We start from the raw sequence: 18,473 nt of genomic DNA, 5'->3' as shown, positions 1-18,473 counted from the left end.
TTGAGTATCTTTCGTAAATAAGTTGACTTTAAGTTCTTTGTTTCTTTTGAGATGGGATCTTGCTATGTTGCTCAGGCTGGTCTTGAACTCCTGGGCTCAAGTGATCCTTCTGTCTTGGCCTCCCAAAGTGTTGGGATTACAGGCATGAGCCACCATGCCTGGCTGATGCTAAATTCTTAACATGCCTAGTATATTTTAAAAAATAATTTTAACCATTTTTAAATGTACAACTCCGTGGCATTAAATACAATCAGTGTCGTGCAGCCATAACCACTATCCATCTCCAGAACTTTTCCAGCATTCCAAACAAAAGTTCTGTGTCCATTCAGCGACTAACTCTCTTCCCTCACCTCCATTGCTGGGTAATGTCTACTCCATTTCTGACTCTATGAATTTGCCTGTTCTAGATATCTCATATAAGTGGAATCATACTATGTGTCTCTGGCTTATTTCACTTAGCATGCTTTCAAGGTTCATCTATTTTGTAGCATCAGTAAAATTTTACTTTTTATGGCTGAATAGTATTCCATTGTATATGTAGGATATACCACATTTTACTTACCCATTCACCTGTTGATGGTCATATGAGTTGTTCCCACATTTTGGCTATCATGACTAATGCTGCTGTGAACACTGGTGTGCAAGTATCTGAGTTACTGCTTTGAGTATATGTCTAGAAGTGGAATTGCTGGGTTACATGGTAATTCTACAATTAACATTTTTAAAGACCACCAAACTGTTTCTCACAAAGGCTACACCATTTTCCACTCCCAGCAGCAATGTACGAGGGTTCCAGTTTTTCCACATCTTTGCCAATGGTTTTTTTTTTTTTTTTTTTAGCTCCCTGATTTTCACAGGGCATATTTTCATTTTTTAAATAGCCATCCTAATAGGTGTGTGAAATGGTACCTCATTGTGGTTCAGATACTACTTTTTTCACTGACTACTGGAAATAGTCAAATTTGTGATGCATCTTTAATAGCGGTGTGTGTGTGTGTGTATATATGTGCGTGTATAATATATACTTTTTTTTTTTTTTTTTTTTTTTAAGAGACTGAGGCTTCCCATCTTGCCCAGGCAGGTCTCCAACTCCTGGCCTCAAAGGGTCCTCCCATGTCATCTTCCCCAAGTGTTGGAATTACAGGCATGAATCATGGTACCTGGCTGGTGTGTGTGTATATATATACACACACACACACATATGTATATATATAGTTTTTGTTTCTGTATTTTACAAACCCTTGTGTCAAGGGCTGACTTTCAATATATTGCAGTGAGGGAGCTGCTCTGCCATGTACGAAACCCCAAATGATGTATACATTTTTGTTTGGCCCTAGTGACTCTTTTTATGACCCAATTCTAAATTTATAGCAGTGGTTCTCAACTAGCAGTGATTTTCATTCTCCGTCCTTCCTACTGGTGACATCTGACCATGTCTGGAGACATTTTGGGTTGTCACAACTAAAGGAGGGGGTGCTACTGGCATCTACTGGGTAGAGGCCAGGGATGCTGCAAAACATCCTACAATGTACGGGGGAGCCTCCCAAAACAGAATTATTTGGCTACTTCCAAATATCAGTGCCAAGGTGGAGACTCCCTGGATTATAGCTTGTCATATTTCAGGTATCTTCAAAACGTGCCTTAATTCCTTTTGGGAGTAAAGCAGAATATATAGTAAGCTCTTGTGAATTAAATGACATTAACATTGTGATAAAGATGCAGAAGGTATAACTTTCCTTTTATGCTACTATCTGTGTACTCAAATTATATATAATTGAATGTATTTATTGAATTAGTTGCTAATTAATAACCTAAAGTACAAAGTGAGATGAAAATACTGCTGTTGATATTTCCAAAAAATTACCATGTTCCTGAAGGAAACAAATCTAGACATCTTTCACTGAAGATGGTCTTTCATTAAATTAAAAAATATTTACTGGGCCGGGTGTGGTGGCTCACGACTGTAATCCCAGCACTTTGGGAGGCTGAGGCGGGCAGATCACCTGAGGTCAGGAGTTCGAGACCAGCCTGACCAACATGGAAAAACCCTGTCTCTACTAAAAATACAAAATTAGCCAGGTGTGGTGGCACATGCTTATAATCCCAGCTACTCAGGAGGCTAAGGCAGGAGAATCACTTGAACCCGGGAGGCGGAGGTTGCAGTGAGCTGAGATTGTGCCATTGCACCCCAGCCTGGGCAACAAGAGTGAAACTCCATCTCAAAAAAATTCACTGAATGCAATCACGTGCCAGATTCTCTGTTTAGAACTAAAAATATGTGGGTGGACCAGGTGGTGTAGTCCCTGTACCTTCAGAGCACAAACCTCGCTAATGAACATTTTGCATCAGGCCAACCTTTTTTTTTTTTTTTTTGAGATGGAGTCTTGCTCTTTTGCTCAGGCTGTCAGGCTGGAGTGCAGTAGTGTGATCACAGCTCACTGCAACCTCCACCTCCCAGGTTCAAGTGATTTTCCTGCCTCAGCCTCCTGAGCAGCTGTGACTACAGGCATGCGCCACCACACCTGGCTAATTTTTGTATTTTTAGTAGAGACGGGGTTTCACCATGTTGGCCAGGCTGTTCTTGAACTTCTGAGCTCAAGTGATCTGCCCACCTCGGCCTCTGAAAGTACTGGAATTACAGATGTGAGCCACTGTGCCCCACCCATTTGTTAACAGTGTTTTGATGCCCCCTCCTCTTTTAAAGTTGAAAAGCTGAAGGCAACAGAAATTCTTATAAAATGGAAAACTTTAATTGTTTAAAGCAAAGGCACAAGTAAACATTTCAGGTTATTATACAATGTTACAATAAAAAATTCCAACAGTAAAATGAAACACATTATAACTTTGCTTCTTGGTAGTATATTAAATGTATTATTCTATCATCTCCTCTTTGGAGTGAAAAGAAAGGATAGGCAGATCAATGGATGTGATGTAAAAACTTGGATCATAAATAGCATCCACTATATCTTTAACCAGAAATTGAATTTCAGTAGAATTAAAATTTTTAAAACTTAGTTTTGTTAATAATAGAGCAACAATAACTTTCAAGCTAAAACTCATTGTTTTAATAAGTAAATAATTGATTTCATGAAATGTTCGCTGTCAATGTCTGGTATGTTAATGTACATTAATCAAGCTGGTCATGAAACAGTTTTACCAAAATATAATTCATATACTTATTTTACTTTAAACTTGAATATTACAGTGCATTATATAAAAGATAAATGAGAATAAGGAACTAAATTATTTCTTATGATGTCAGATATAATATACTTAAAAAGGTGTAGACCTTATTTTCAATCAAAGGCACTATCTGGAGAGTTAACAAGCTGCATCATGTTCAGAGCTGAGAAAAAGTTTTTCTCCTTCCCAAATAACTGGCCGATTAGTTGAAACCTGACATCTCAGTTAGCAAACACTGAATACCTAGTATCTAGCCAAAAAACAAACAAACAAACAAACAAAAAGACGGTGGGGGTAGAAATTGTGTAAAGTTACATCTTTGACTTCTTTTCCCAGGAAGAAAAAAATTTTTTCTTTTTTAAGAGATAGGGTCTTGCCATGTTGCCCAGGTTGGAGTGCAGTGGTTATTCATTCACAGGTGTGATCATTACACACTCAAACTCCTGTACTCTAGTGATCCTCCTGCCTCAGCCTCTTGGATAGCTGGGACTACAGGAGTATGCCAATTTTTAAAAAGGCTGTTGAAGTGTTTTCTTGATCTAAAAGTGTCTGTTTCATTAACTCAATGCAATTTCCATTTTATTCACATCACTTGTATCTTATACTCGCAGCTTGTCAACCCAGGATGGCAATGACACCAGGAATGTAATTATCCCAAGGGAGCAAGCTTTCTTATTATGAGTCATTTCATTCACTTTTCTCCCCTGAATATTACTCAACTCTAAGTGTTTAACTTAACAACATTTAAATATCACAAAGTATCAGAGATTAAATAAAATTTATCAAGAGAACATTGTTCAATGCTTCAAAGTCTTGAACAACATACTTACATTAATTTGAATGAAAAGGAGTCAAGCCAGGGCATGATATCCTATTGCATCCTAAAGGCCTGGAAGATTTTAAACTCTTCTGAGGTGTATTTGAATCAGATCTTCAAAGAAAAGAGTGTTATTTCTAGTTTTTTGTTGTCCAAATTACAAGAGTTTCAACGAATTAAGGTTTCCTTACCATGATTCTTTTAACACCTAATTCCTAATCAGAAATGGTACTTAAGAATATCAAAGTTTAGAATTCAAACATGATTCTGAAAATTTCTTATCTTAAAGTCAAATGATAACCTTTACTCAATAAAGTATACCCTTAAAGGTCTGTGATGCATGCTTTAAAGAACAGTGATGGGATTCTGGAATTCTTTCCTTTCTTTCTCCTTCTCGAAAGATACAGATATCTTTCTACAATTTTCTATGGAATAAGAGACTTCATCATATAAAATGGCTGGCATGTTTTCCCTTTTGAATAGTTCTGAGTATAAGATCCACCATGAAATTTTACGTTTCCAAATCATAAGCTTAATAGCAAAAGCAAACAATTTGACCTACCACTGAGTTAAACTGAAGAAGAAAAACCTGCATTTTAGAGTATCTGTTATCAAGGGTTAGCAAACTTTTTCTGTAAAGGATCAGATAAATATTTTAGGCTACCTGGGCCATATGGTCTCCCTCGCAATGACTCAACTCTGCTACTGTAGCACAAAGCAGCCATACACAGTATTTAAAAGGGTGAGGATAGGTGTGCCCCAATATAACTTTACGTATGGACACCGCAATTTGAATTTCATATAATTTTCATGTGACACAAAATATTAGTCTTTGGAACTTTTCCCCCAACTATTTAAAAAAGTAAAAAGTGGCAGCTGACTGGAATAGCTTGTCGGCTGCAGTTTGCTGACCCCTAGTCTAGATCATTCAGATCTCTTGATGTGAGGGTCAAAGCAATAATGTGGCCGTGAATCATCTCATTTCACTTGGGCATTGATAGCCTTTTGAGCTGATAGTACAGAACTCCGAATGAAAAATCCCCAGAGCACAAGACAATCCTACGAGTAAACAGTATCTACACTTATAAACTGTGTAGAGCTTGTAAGTGTTGATACTCATATATCTATCTGCATATATATTCAGGAAACATTTAAATCAAATTTATTTAAATTACATTGTCAAAAAAGCAGGGAACTGCCAGGTGTGGTGGCTTACGCCTAGTAATCCCAGCACTTTGGGATTGGATCACCTGAGGTCAGAAGTTTGAGATCAGCCTGGCCAACGTAGTGAAACCCCATCTCTACTAAAAATACAAAAATTAGCCAGTCGTGGTGGCGTGCACCTGTAGTCGCAGCTACTTGGTAGCTGAGGCAGGAGAATCGCTTGAACCCGGGAGGTAGAGGTTGCAGTGAGCCAAGATCGTGCCACTGCACTCCAGCCTGGGTGACAGAGTGAGACTTCATCTCAAAAAACAAAACAAAATAGGGAATTGAGAAATTCTTCAGCTGAACCTTTTCAAAAGCTTTGGTGTTAAGGAGATCTAGGTTAAAATCTTGGCTCTCACTGGGTGTGGTAGCTCGCAACTGTAATCCCCACACTTTGGGAGGCTGAGGCAGGAGGACCATTTGAGGCCACAAGTTCAAGACCAGCCTGGACAACACAGTAAGACACCTGTCTTCCATATTAAAAAAAATCTTGCCTCTGCTACTTACTAGCTTGTAACCACAGGTAAGTTATTTAACTACCAGAATTTAGCCTGGTGTTAAGGACAGACCCAGGGGCATGTTTTCAATTTCATTTCTCAGGCAAGCAAATACCTATAAAAACCTTGCTGGAAAGCCTAGTTCAAAATGTACCTGAAGGCTTAAGTCCTAGGTTTTGACAGAAAACTACTTATCTCTTTTACTCTATTTCATAATTTTTTTCTCCGCACGCAACATACTGTGCAAAACTGTGCCTCCATACATACTGAATTCTACTTTTCTCTTCCAAGGCTTTTTTCCATAAGTTAACAAAAAAAATTTTTTTTTCATAGGCTACAATGAGAGTAGAAAGTACCCAGTCAACATATTCACGTTATCTTTCCATAGTGCAAGTATAATTTGGGTGTTTTCTCTAATTTATCAGTGACAGGCATCCTGTTTTCTTGGAAATAATATCTAAATGATAAAGGAAACACTGGTAGGAAAGGATTCTTATGGCTTTATCTATAGAACAAAAACTAGAGATTCTGAAGATCAAGTTCATAGATTATTTGTAGATATAATTGCTATGTTTCTTGGACCTTAGCCCATTACTTAAATTATATTCAGTAGAATATTAGCACTAACTAATATGTGCTATAACCTCTTCAGTCATGAAAAATTTAGTAGTTACATACACATGAAATAAGATTCCACCAATAGTGTTTTCGAACAGGCATCAGTTATGAATTTGCTAGTGCTGAATGCTAAGCAAAATACTAAAGCTCTTAAAATATTAGTGTTTTATTTTTAACTTTTCATTTAACCTATTATTTACAGAAGTCCTGTTAGATGCCAAAAGCAGTCATTTTGCAACATGTATGTTCTTCATATAAAATGATGTTCAATGTTAGGTGGTACAGATTTATAAATATGTACAAATAAACAGTATGTCTGTAGTTAACCTACTACTCTGGTAACCAACACATGGAAGCATCATATGCACATAAAAGTTAAACATTAAAACAAAACTTAAAACTCTCAAAACAGATAAGCATGAATTTATGTTTATATAAAGTCTTTGTGTGTGGGGACTTTCAGTGGCCCACCAATAATTTTCATGGAAAAAAAAAAAAACCTCCCAGATAGAAACACACAAGGTAGGCTGGGTGCAGTGGCTCACACCTGTAATCCCAGCACTTTGGGAGGCTGAGGCGGGTGGATCACTTGAGGTCGGGAGTTCGAGACCAGCCCACCCAACATGGTGAAATCCAGTCTGTACTAAAAATACAACAAATTAGCCAGGCGTGGTGGTATGCACCTGTAGTCCCAGGTACTTGGGAGGCTGAGACAGGAAAATTGCTTGAACCCGGGAGGCGGAGGTTGCAGTGAGCTGAGATCACACCACAGCACTCCAGCCTGGGTGACAGAGTGGATCTCTGTCTTAAAAAAAAAACAACAATAATAAAAACAAAACACAAGGTAAATCAGACGTATGTCTTGGTCAGATGTCTGTAGACAGCCACCTTGAGAACAAATTGATAAACATAAATATACAATTTGCTCACTGAGCATAAAATATTGCACAAGAGCAGTTTTGTCTGAAGAAAACTCAATTTTCCATAGTTTTGAACTTCAAAATGGTTCCCCCATATAGATATAGTTGCATTTTCTAAACAAGAAACATTAATATTCAGTAATACTGTTAGAACCTTGTTTTACACATTAACCATATACCAGTCTACTTTATGGCAATGGTAAGTCAGTGGTAAAGATTTGGCAAAGATAAAAAGGCAGATAAGACTGTAAAATATATATATATGTGTATATATATGTACATATGAAACAAATTATTTCCAAAAATCCCTAATCATATGATAGCTGATCCCTTAAACAAATCCATAGTCTAGGTCACAGTGATGGTCAGACAGTGGTTGAATACGACTCTCTTCTTGGGGGCCGCTCCTTTTGAACCACTTGATTGCTCTCTCTGGTCTCCAGCACACTGTCTTCTGTTTCACTCTCACTACCATCTGCCACTGCGGGGTCCAAAGACATCGAGCCAGATTTTCCGTGCAAAGGAAAACCAACACCAGTTTCCTGTAAGGAATTATCTATAAAATCTTCATCGGAGGAATGGAATGATTCATCATCTCCTATTAAATGGTTGACAATGTGGATTCCATCAAAAGGCGGTTGGCCTGAGAAGCCCCTCTGGCCTTTTAGGCACCTGAGCTGTTAAAACAAAATCCAAGTTAATATAGTCAAATGGGGGAAACACACACACAACAAAAAGCAAACATTTTTAAGACTCTTAGCAAAGTTTTAATAATTTGTAAATCATTTTCATCATTTACAGAACTATGGAGACATTTTAAGGAAGAAGGAAGTTTAAGGAAGAAGATGCCTTATTATTTTTCTATTTACAGGTATAATCATAGTTACTAATTTTTGAGTGCCTTCTATGTGTTATATAATGGGCTTATAACTTATTTTTATTTTATTTTTTTGAGACAGGTCTCAGTCTCACTTTGTCACCCAGGCTGGAGTGCAGTGGTGTGATCTCAGCTCACTGCAACCTCCACCTCCCAGGCTCAAGCGATTCTTCCACCTCAGCCTCCTGAGTAGCTGGGACTACAGGCGTGTGCCACCATGCCTAAGTTTTTTGTATTTTTTGTAGACATGGGGTTTTACCATGTTGCCCAGGCTGGTCTCAAACTCCTGGGCTCAAGCAATCTGCCTGCCTCAGTCTCCCAAAGTGCTGGGATTACAGGTGTAAGCCACCACACCCGGCCTGTAACTTATTTTAATTGAATCATAACAACAGTCCTATGTGGTAGATTTTAGTATTTACTTTTCTCATTCTGCAGATCAGGAAATGGAGACTCAGGAAGAGTAACTTACTAAGGACATATGTAGCTAGTAGCAGAGTTTACAGTCAAATTAAATCTTCAATATACTAGAGATAATACAATGGACTCCATGTACCTATCACCTAATTTCAACAAGTAACACCCATCATGGACAATCTTTTTACATTACACCCCTCTTGTTCCTGCATAATTTTGAGATAAACTCCAGACATCCTATCAGTTTATCTGTAAATATTTTGCTGGTATTTCTAGAAGGTATGAACTTAAAAACCATACTATCACACACACTATCTTGAGAGAATGTCTCCATAGTTCTGTAAATGATGAGAATGATTTATAAATAATTAAAACTTTGCTAAGAGTCTCTATCCTGTTAAAATAGCCCAAAGGCCAGCATATCATTGTCACTCACAGTGGGGGAGGACTGCTGCTTCCCACTCATGAGGTTTCCTTCTGCATGGGGGGAGTGCCAGTCCAGTATAGTATTTCTGCCTTCTCTCCCCAACGCCCCCTGGGGAGAAGGTGGGGCTTCTCTTAGTGGGGAGGAGGAGAGAGGAATGGTATGCCTCGCTCATCTCTTTTCCCTTTCTTCCCATCTTTTAGAACAAGGCTCAAGTACTCAATCCGTGGAGTTTTGTAGTATAAGACCCTCACATGAGAAGGCTTAAGGAGGTCAAAAGCTACCTGTTACTGGGTGGGGAAGTCTGACTAATTCTAGAGTTTAGTATTGAAAAAACTGTGCCACATTTAAATCTAAACCACATTTTCCAAAACCAGTTTTATCATAATTAAAACTGATTTATTTTCATCATCTGCCACTTCTTTGCTCAAGTTTCCTCAAACTGCCAAACCCACAACCATGATAGTACCAGTTCTACTCACATACAATTAAGTCATCAGCTCTGCCCTCAAGAGTTTGTTTTAAATATAAAGCTTGATTTTGACATTCTGTCACTTATTTCATTTCTTTCATGCACCATGAATTTTCTCCTACAATAAAGTGAAGAGTAAAAAACCAAAACCAAAAACAAGAATTAGCTACCAAATATCTACTCTGACTATTAAGAATCTTGCTAAAATATGCTCCATGTCTCCTACCCTCATCCTTGGTTCTAAGGGACAAAGTCCTAGTCACAACCTTTCAATTCTTTAGATAAAGGCAATGTGAAATATTCAGGAAATATTACATACACTTTCAAAACTAACGGTTCTAAGAATAAAGACATTACAGCCTTGCCATAATACCTCCCAGCTTTCCTGAAAGACTTCCAGGAAGAAGTGAAGAAACCTCAGCACTTCCCTGCTTATACGTGACAACAAGAATGAACAGGGATGCTGGGACTCAGAACACTGATGTCTGGCCCAAACAGACCTTCAACTATAAAATTCCTGTGCCCTAGACCAAGTGGACAACTTTATAGTGAGGTACAATGTAATTTAAATAATACCATTCTCCTTGGCAGAACAGAGGGATCTATACTTGGAGTTGAATCTTTAGGAAAAGGGCATAGAGCACCACAAAGGCCTCCTCAAGGTTGTGATACCCACTGCATTGTTACAACTGCCACGTTCTGATGCAACATCCTATCGCCATATTGCAACACACGATTTACAGCTCCAAGTGTTAAATTAAGTCAGTTAATCTCTTCCTTTCTCTTTTTCCCCCAGACCTTTTTGAAGAAATCATATGGAACACGTGTCTTCCTTCTTCCTGGCTGTTATAAAGGAGTATGGCAGAAGAACCACAACTTCCCAACTGTTTGGAAAGCTGCAGCTTTCCTTTGCTCTAACAAAATTTATTGCAATTAAAACATGTAGCCTCATCATCAGATGTAATTATAGAAAATTAACTATAGGTTGAAGGGTCATTTCCTCAACATCAAAGGAATCTCACTAACAGCTGTTAATATGGAATAGCAAAGGTAAAGGAATTTATTGGTGGAGAGAAAAAATGGTGAAGGTAAGCGACTATCTGGTAAAACTGAAGCTATCCCTTGGTTATCTGTCCCTTAGACTTAGGTGTGTGCACACTGGATCTGATGAGGGAGGAGTCCTGTACTAGGCCTGGAAGTGGGCATTTGGGGAAGGAATTCCAGGGTACTGAGTACCCAAAATATGTTCTAGAAGGGGTTGCATGAACTTCAGGGTCTTCTGGGAGTCCTCATCCTGTGGAAACGGGTTTGGCTAGAAGAAAGCCACAGCTGGGCCCTCTAAAGTGTAGTCCTGGCTATCTGATCTAAATGGTATACTGCTTATCCTTCTCACCAGACTGTCAGGGGCAAATTATATTTAGGCAACAACAAAAAGCAGGCAGACAATCAACCTTCCCAACCCCCCCTTTCCTCCAAACAAACAAACAAAAATCCTTCATGGGTATTATCAGTAGCAAACTGAGATTAGCATATTTCAAAATGTAATCCACTAGTCATCTGCATAAGAACTGAGGATCTCTGTCAAAAATGTAGAATCCCTCTTGAGATCTAAGGATTCAAAATTCTGAAAGCGAAATCCCAGAACATACATTTTTTACATGCATCTCAGGAAATTTTGAAATATAGTCAGACCTCTATTATCAGTGGGACCCACATTCATGGATTCAAACAATTGTGGGTCCAAAATAATTAGGAGAAAAAAAAGGATGGTTTCCTCTGTACTGAACATGTACAGACTCTTTTCCTGTCATCATCCCCTAAATGATATAGTACAACAACTATTTACATAGCATTTACATTGGATTAGGTGCTACAAGTAATCTAGAGATGACTCAAAGTATATGGTTGGATGTCTGTAGGTTATATGCAAACACCACATCATTTTATATAAGGAACTTGAGCATCCATGGATTTTTGGTATCCATAGGGATCCTGAAACCAATCCCCCATAGATACCAAGGGATGACCGTGCTCTAAACTCTCAGAATCACTGTGGTAGACCCCCTGGTTCAAATAAAATGGGGCTGAGACAGAAATAAGTCGATTTAGCTGAAATGGAACAATTGATTATTTAGGACAAAAGTGCTTCTGAACTATGAACATCCGACTAGTGTCTGCTATATAGAAATGTACGTGATCTTTCCAGTAGTGCAACCAAGCTGTTCTGGGCCAATTCTACCACCTGGTGGTTGACACAAGGAAAACTGTTTAAACGAACTTTTTCTGCAACTTTCTTCTTGTGGTATAGAGGTAGGGTCTAAAGACCTATATAATTAAAACGCCTGAATAACTCTGATGCATAGCTCAGAATAGGGACCACTACTCTAGGCAATGGCTTTTGTTTGTATTTTGGTTTTGTTTGAAATCTCTTTGGGCTCATCAAGGAATCAGGAATCTGATAAAAACTACCCATTTGAAAATTACACATACATAATTTATCATATGCTTTTTTTTTTTTTGGTAGGCGGCAGACAGGGTCTGGCACTGTTGCCCAGGCTGCAGTGCAGTGATGCAAACTCAGTTCACTGCAACCTCTGTTTCCTGGGCTTCAGCCATCCTCCTGCTTTAGCTTCCCAAGTAGCTGGGACTACAGGTGCCTGCCACCACACCTGGCAAACTTTTATATTTTTTGTAGAGATAGGGTTTCGCCATTGTTGCCCAGCTGGTCTTGAACTCCTGAGCTCAAGCCATCTGCCTCCCTTGGCCTCCCAAAGTGCTGGGATTACAGGTGTGAACCACCATGCGTGGCCAAGTGTATGTTTTTGAGGCCCATTGTCTTTCCTAATTTTTGAATACATACTACATGAGTATCTTCAAACATTGAGCAACAACAAAAATTCTCTGTGAAATGCCAGTAAAAAAAAAAAAAAAAAGGTATTATATTTCCAGGTAAAATGAGACATGGGTTTTTTAAAGTCACTGAACGTGCGTGGAAGTATTTTTGAGACTCGCTAAGGAAATAGAGGCACCAGCACTCTCTGTAATTTTTAGTAAAAGACTCCTGTCTGAGAGAATCTTGGGATTCCCCAAAAAAGGACCTCAGTTTGATCAACCTACAATGAAGGTCAACAAGTCCTACCCAGGAATTCAGAACACCTACTGGTCTTTAGTTCCCTAGTCTTAATTACCAGAGATTTGAGGATAGTATCTACAAGAAGCCAGAAAAAAAAGGCAATTAGGAGAGAAGAGACTATCTGGGAAGAAGAAAACTTGTAAAAATCATTTATTGCCTCTGCAGACACTGCATCTATGTAAAAATAACAGGATGCTTTAAAAAAAAAAAAAAAAAAAAGAGGTCTTAGACACAAATTTCTCTGACCTGAAAGTAATGAGCTTCGAGACTGAAAAGGCCTATCAAGTGTCCAGGACAGTGGATAAAAATAGACCTATACCATGATACATCACAGTGAAATTTCAGGACACTTGAAAGAAAGAAAAGGTAAAGCTTCCCGCCAAAAACAAAAACATGGTTTATATAAAAGATTTAAGAATCAGAATGGCGGCCGGGCGCGGTGGCTCAAGCCTGTAATCCCAGCACTTTGGGAGGCCGAGACGGGCGGATCACGAGGTCAGGAGATCGAGACCATCCTGGCGAACACGGTGAAACCCCGTCTCTACTAAAAATACAAAAAAAAACTAGCCGGGCGAGGTGGTGGGCGCCTGTAGTCCCAGCTACTCGGGAGGCTGAGGCAGGAGAATGGCGTAAACCCGGGAGGCGGAGCTTGCAGTGAGCTGAGATCCGGCCACTGCACTCCAGCCTGGGAGACAGAGCGAGACTCCGTCTCAAAAAAAAAAAAAAAAAAAAAAAAGAATCAGAATGGCATCAGACTCTCCAACTGCAAAAGACAAAGCGGTGCTTTCAAAATTCTGAGAAAAAATAATGTCTACATTAAAATTTTTATATTTATCTTCAATTTTAAAAATACCCAAACTACCAAATAAATGTGAGGCTAAGTAAGAGTTAAGAGCAACAAGGCCTTTTTTTGTTTTATATTTTAAACTTCTTTTGGGTCAATCATGAGATGTAGAATCTAGTAAAACCTTTTTATGGTTTATCTCCCATAAACCATTTTTTCAGGAAAGTAGATGATATGCTCCACCAAAATAAAGTACATCAAGGAAAAAAGGCATCTTTTGTCCTTGATGGAAGAAAGAGGAAGTCCAGTACTAAAGTATGGCAAAAGGAATACCTAGGGTAATGAAAAATGTCCCCAACATGACAGCTGTGCAAGAGACCTACAGGCATCCAGCCCAGACTAGAGACTGTAGCAGTCAGAAGAAAGATTTCTTCAAGAAGATGAAATTCATAGAACACCTAAATTGTTTGGATAGAGGAGATTAACACATAAAAGGAGATTTCATGACACTAGAGGACAATTACACATAAGAGAACACACCAAGCAAATGAAAAAACCAAGGCAATCATTTGGGCCCATGTATACCGGAAAACAGTCACATTAAGACACTATTTCCATACAACTGATGCTATTTGGCAATAAAAAGGAATGAAGTACCGATATATGGATGAACTTCAAAAATATTAAGCAGGCTGGGTGCAGTGGCTCATGCCTGTAATCCCAGCATTTTGGGAGGCCGAGGTGGGTGGATCAGTTGAGGTCGGTACTTCGAGACCAGCCTGGCCAACATGGGGAAACTTCGTCTCTACTAAAAATACAAAAATTAGTTGGGTGTGGTGGCGCACGCCTGTAATCCCAGCTACTCAGGAGGCTGAGGTATCAGAATTGCTTGAACCCCAGAGGCAGAGGTTTCAGTGAGCCGAGATCATGCCACTGCACTCCAGCCTGGGAAACAGAGTAAGACTCTGCCTTAAAAAAAAAAAATATATATATATATATATATATATATATGTATATAAAAATATATATATGAAAGCTAAGTGAAAGACACAGGAGACCATATATTATATGATTCCATTTATATGAAATGTCCAGAATAGGCAAAACTTAATAGAGACAGAAAGTAGATGAGTGGCTGCCTAGGACTGGGGGAGAGAGGAGAAGAAAGGGAGTGATTGCAAATAGGCATGCAGTTTTTTTTGGGGTGATAGAAGTATTCTAAAGTTGTGCATATAGTTGCAAAACCACACAAATATGCAAAACCCATTGAATTTTATACTTAAAATAGAATTTTATGATATGTAAGTTATATCTTAATAAAGCTTTTTTTTTTTTTTTTTTAAAGTAGAGCCAGAAAAACAAGAACATCATTTTCCAACTCCCCTGATAACAACATCTTGGAAACGTGTGAAAAATAAAACTTCCCAGGCCCTGTCTTCAGTCTCCACTCCAGAAGAAAGGCCTGAGAAGAGGCATACTTAAGCGCTTACGTGCTTGCTGTTCTGTTGTGAGTGACATTTATATAATTCTAATGATGTAAATGTAAACTAATGATGTACATCCTGTAAACTAATCTAACAAAAATCACTACATTAGTAGAATGGAGGGATAAAAAGTTTGTGGGTTCATGGTGGGGGGGTGAGGAGGATGAAAAAGAGATAAATCCTTCGCTATGTAAAGATGCCAAAACTGAACACTCAAGAATTAGAGGCCAGGCACAGTGGCTCACATCTGTAATCCCAGCACTTTGGGAGGCTAAGGCGGGTGAATCGCTCGAGCCTAGGAATATGAGACCAGCCTGGGCAACAATGTGAGACCCTGTCTCCTACAAAAAACACAAAAATTAGCTGGGCGCGGTGGCGTGTACCTGTAGTCCCAACTACTCAGGAAGCTGAGGTGGGAGGATTGCTTGAGCACAGGAGGTCAAGGCTGCAGTGAGCTATGATGCCACCACCACTGCATTCTAGCCTGGGTGATTAAGGGCGACCCTGTCTAAAAAAAAACAAAAAAACAAAAAAAGAATTAGTTTGAAAATAGTGGCCTGCAGAAAGCAAGTAAGAGATTGCTTCTTCTTCTTCTTCTTTTTTTTTTTTTTGAGACAGGGTATCACTCTGTCACCCAGGCTGGAGTGCAGTGGCACGATCTCAGCTCACTGCAGCCTCTAGCTCCCAGGCTCACTCCCACCCCAGTCTTCCGAGTAGGTACAGGCGTGGGACACCACACTTGGCTAATTTGTGTATTTTCTTTACAGACGCAGTTTTGCTATGTTGCCCAGGCTGGTCTCAAACTCTTGGGCTCGTGCAATCCACCCACCTTGGCCTCCCAAAGTGCTGAGATTACAGGCGTTAAGCCACCCTGTCCAGCCAAGACTGCATCTTTTTGTAAAAGTCTTTTAATTATTCTTTGGCTCTTTAAATTATGTGTATGACAAATGTAAACATTAAAAAATTAAAACCTCCACTTCAAAAGAAGAAATAAAATATATGCTTTATCCAAAATTCAAAGACTGACAGCTGGGTGTGGTGGCTCATGCCTGTAATCCCAGCACTTTGGGAGGCCGAGGCAGGTGGATCGCTTGAGGTCAGGAGTTCAAGACCAGCCTGGCCAACATATGAAACCCTGTCTCTACTAAAAATACAAAAATTAGCTGGGTGTGGTGGCTTATGCCTGTAATCCCAGCACTTTGGGAGGCCGAGGCAGGTGGATCACTTGAGGTCAGGAGTTCAAGACCAGCCTGGCCAACATATGAAACCCTGTCTCTACTAAAAATACAAAAATTAGCTGGGTGTGGTGGTGCATGCCTGTAATCCCAGCTACTTGGTAGGCTGAGGCAGGTGAATCGCTTGAACCCAGAAGGCGGAGGTTAGAGTGAGCTGAGATTGTACCACCTCACTGCAGCCTGGGCCACAGAGTGAGACTCCATCTCAAAACAAACAAACAAACAAAAAAACCCAAAACAATTCAAAGACTGACATTAAATCATAATCAAATAGTGTCAAAAAATTATCAATGATTTCGTGGACTTTTTTTTTTTGCAGGCATTTTAAAAGCTTAACAGCATAAGAAACTACTGGAAATTGTCAAAAAATGGTCTTCCATATTTTAGTTTTACTATTTACTACATAAACTATACCTCAACTAAAGGCACCTTAGAAAATAAAGCAATTCTACAGTCCACAATCCAGAGATAATCCATTAACATTTTAATATAGCTTTCAAGATAATTTCTCTAACCTTCCTTTTCAAAAATGGATTGGTCATTACGCATGTTGTTTAATAACCTGCCTTTTTACTTAATAACATATCAAACATTTCTTGCTGTCATAATCTTTAACCGGCTGCATGGTATCTCATTTAGCAATGTGCCATCATCTGCTTAACCGATTTTGTTTGAAAATTTAGTTTTCCATCTCCTCACAATAGCATTGCCATGAACTCAGTTTCTGAACTCACAGTTCTTCAGAGCTGTCTTATTCTTTCGTTAAGATATATGGCCAAAAATATGAAATACAGCACGAGTTTTAACACTGAACTTTGAACACAAAACTTTGATTTCTATGTTTAAACTGTCCTCCAGAAAGGTGGTTAAGAATTTACACCCTTGCTGGGCATGGTGGCTCATGCCTGTAATCTCAGTATTTTGGGAGGCTGAGGCAGGCGGATCACAAGGTCAGGAGCTTGAGACCAGCCTGGCCAACATGGTGAAACCCCGTCTCTACTAAAAATACAAAAATTAGCAGGGTGTGGTGGCAGGCACCTGTAATCCCAGCTACTCGGAAGGCTGAGGCAGGAGAATTGCTTGAATCCGGGAGGTGGGGGTTCACTAGCTGAGATCACGCCACTGCACTCCAGCCTGGGTGACAGAGCAAGACTCTGTCTCCAAAAAAAAAAAAAAAAAAGAATTTACACCCTCAACAACACTGAAAAGTTCTGTTTTCCCTACAACTTTGCATCACTTTTTTGCTTTTTCATTTTTGTCAGTTAGATAAGTAAAAAGTTTAAAACATTCATTCATGAGACAGGGTCTCCCTCTGCCACCCAGGCTACAGTGCAAGGACACAATCATAGCTCACTGCATCCTTGAACTCCTGGGCTCAAGTGATCCTCCTGTCTCAGACTCCTGAGTAGCTAGGACTTAACAGGTGCATGTCACCATGCATGGCTTTTTTTTTTTTTTTTTTTTTTTTGAGACAGAGTGTCGCTGTGTTGTCTTGGCTGGAATAAAGTGACAGGATCATGGCTCACTGCAGCCTCAAAACTCTGGGCTCTAGCAATTCTCCCACCTCAGCCTCCTGAGTAGCTAGGACTACATACAGGAACACTCCACCACACCAACTAGTATATATTTTATTTCTGTAGAGATGAGGTTTCACTCCATTGCCCAGGCTAGTCTTTAACTACTAGCCTCAAGCAATTCCCTCACCTCAGCCTTCCAAAGTGGTGGGATTACAGTCATGAACCACTGAACTTAGACTGTGACTAACTTTTTCTGTAGAGGCAGGGTCTCACTATGTTCCCTAGGCTGGTCTTGAACTCCTGGCCTCAAGCAATCCTCCTGCCTCAGCCTCCCAAAGTGCTGCAATTATAGGTGTGAGCCATGGTGCCTGGCCTTTAACTTTTTATTTTGGATTTTTTAAAAAAAAATAACGAGTTGATGGGTGCAGCACACCAACATGGCACAAGTATACATACGTAACAAACCTGCACGTTATGCACATGTACCCTAGAACTTAAAGTATAATAATAATAAATAAAAAATAAAAATAAAAAAATAAAGTGAATAATTCAGTGAACCCCCATGTTGTCATCACCTTGCTCTAACAATCATTAAAATATGGCCACTTTGTTTCCATGTTAACATTCCCCCCTCCACCCTCACCCTGGCAACCATGGACTATTTGTTTGTAAGCAAATGAAAAAGGATTTTTAAATAATGATCTTGGCCTGTTGAAATAGCTATATTTCAGCATTTTAAAAAATTTTATATATTTTTTAAAAATTACATAATCAAATTCAGTCCTTCACATTATTTTATCTTCAAAGATGGGTATATAAAATAAGTAAAAACAAGTTTATGTTATAATCTTTGTTTCTTTCTAATGAATGTCTTCTAGTTTCTGTAACATTT

General features: G+C 39.1%; 1 protein-coding gene across 6 annotated transcripts in view; it reads right to left on the bottom strand.

Moving 5' to 3' along the window:
* Window positions 1–2,728: 2,728 nt before the first annotated feature.
* EVI5 (ecotropic viral integration site 5) overlaps window positions 2,729–18,473 on the bottom strand; it is a 272,724-nt gene continuing 256,979 nt past the window's right edge. For all 6 annotated transcript variants that reach the window (XM_073008577.1, XM_073008575.1, XM_007977947.3 and 3 more), the window contains one exon: window positions 2,729–7,918. In XM_073008577.1, the coding sequence (XP_072864678.1) occupies window positions 7,607–7,918 (312 nt within the window). In that variant the 3' untranslated portion in view covers window positions 2,729–7,606. The remainder of the gene's footprint in view (window positions 7,919–18,473) is intronic.

This window comes from Chlorocebus sabaeus, chromosome 20, assembly GCF_047675955.1.
Source record: "Chlorocebus sabaeus isolate Y175 chromosome 20, mChlSab1.0.hap1, whole genome shotgun sequence".
Taxonomy (NCBI): domain Eukaryota; kingdom Metazoa; phylum Chordata; class Mammalia; order Primates; family Cercopithecidae; genus Chlorocebus; species Chlorocebus sabaeus.
This window is presented reverse-complemented; position numbering and strand designations above follow the sequence as displayed.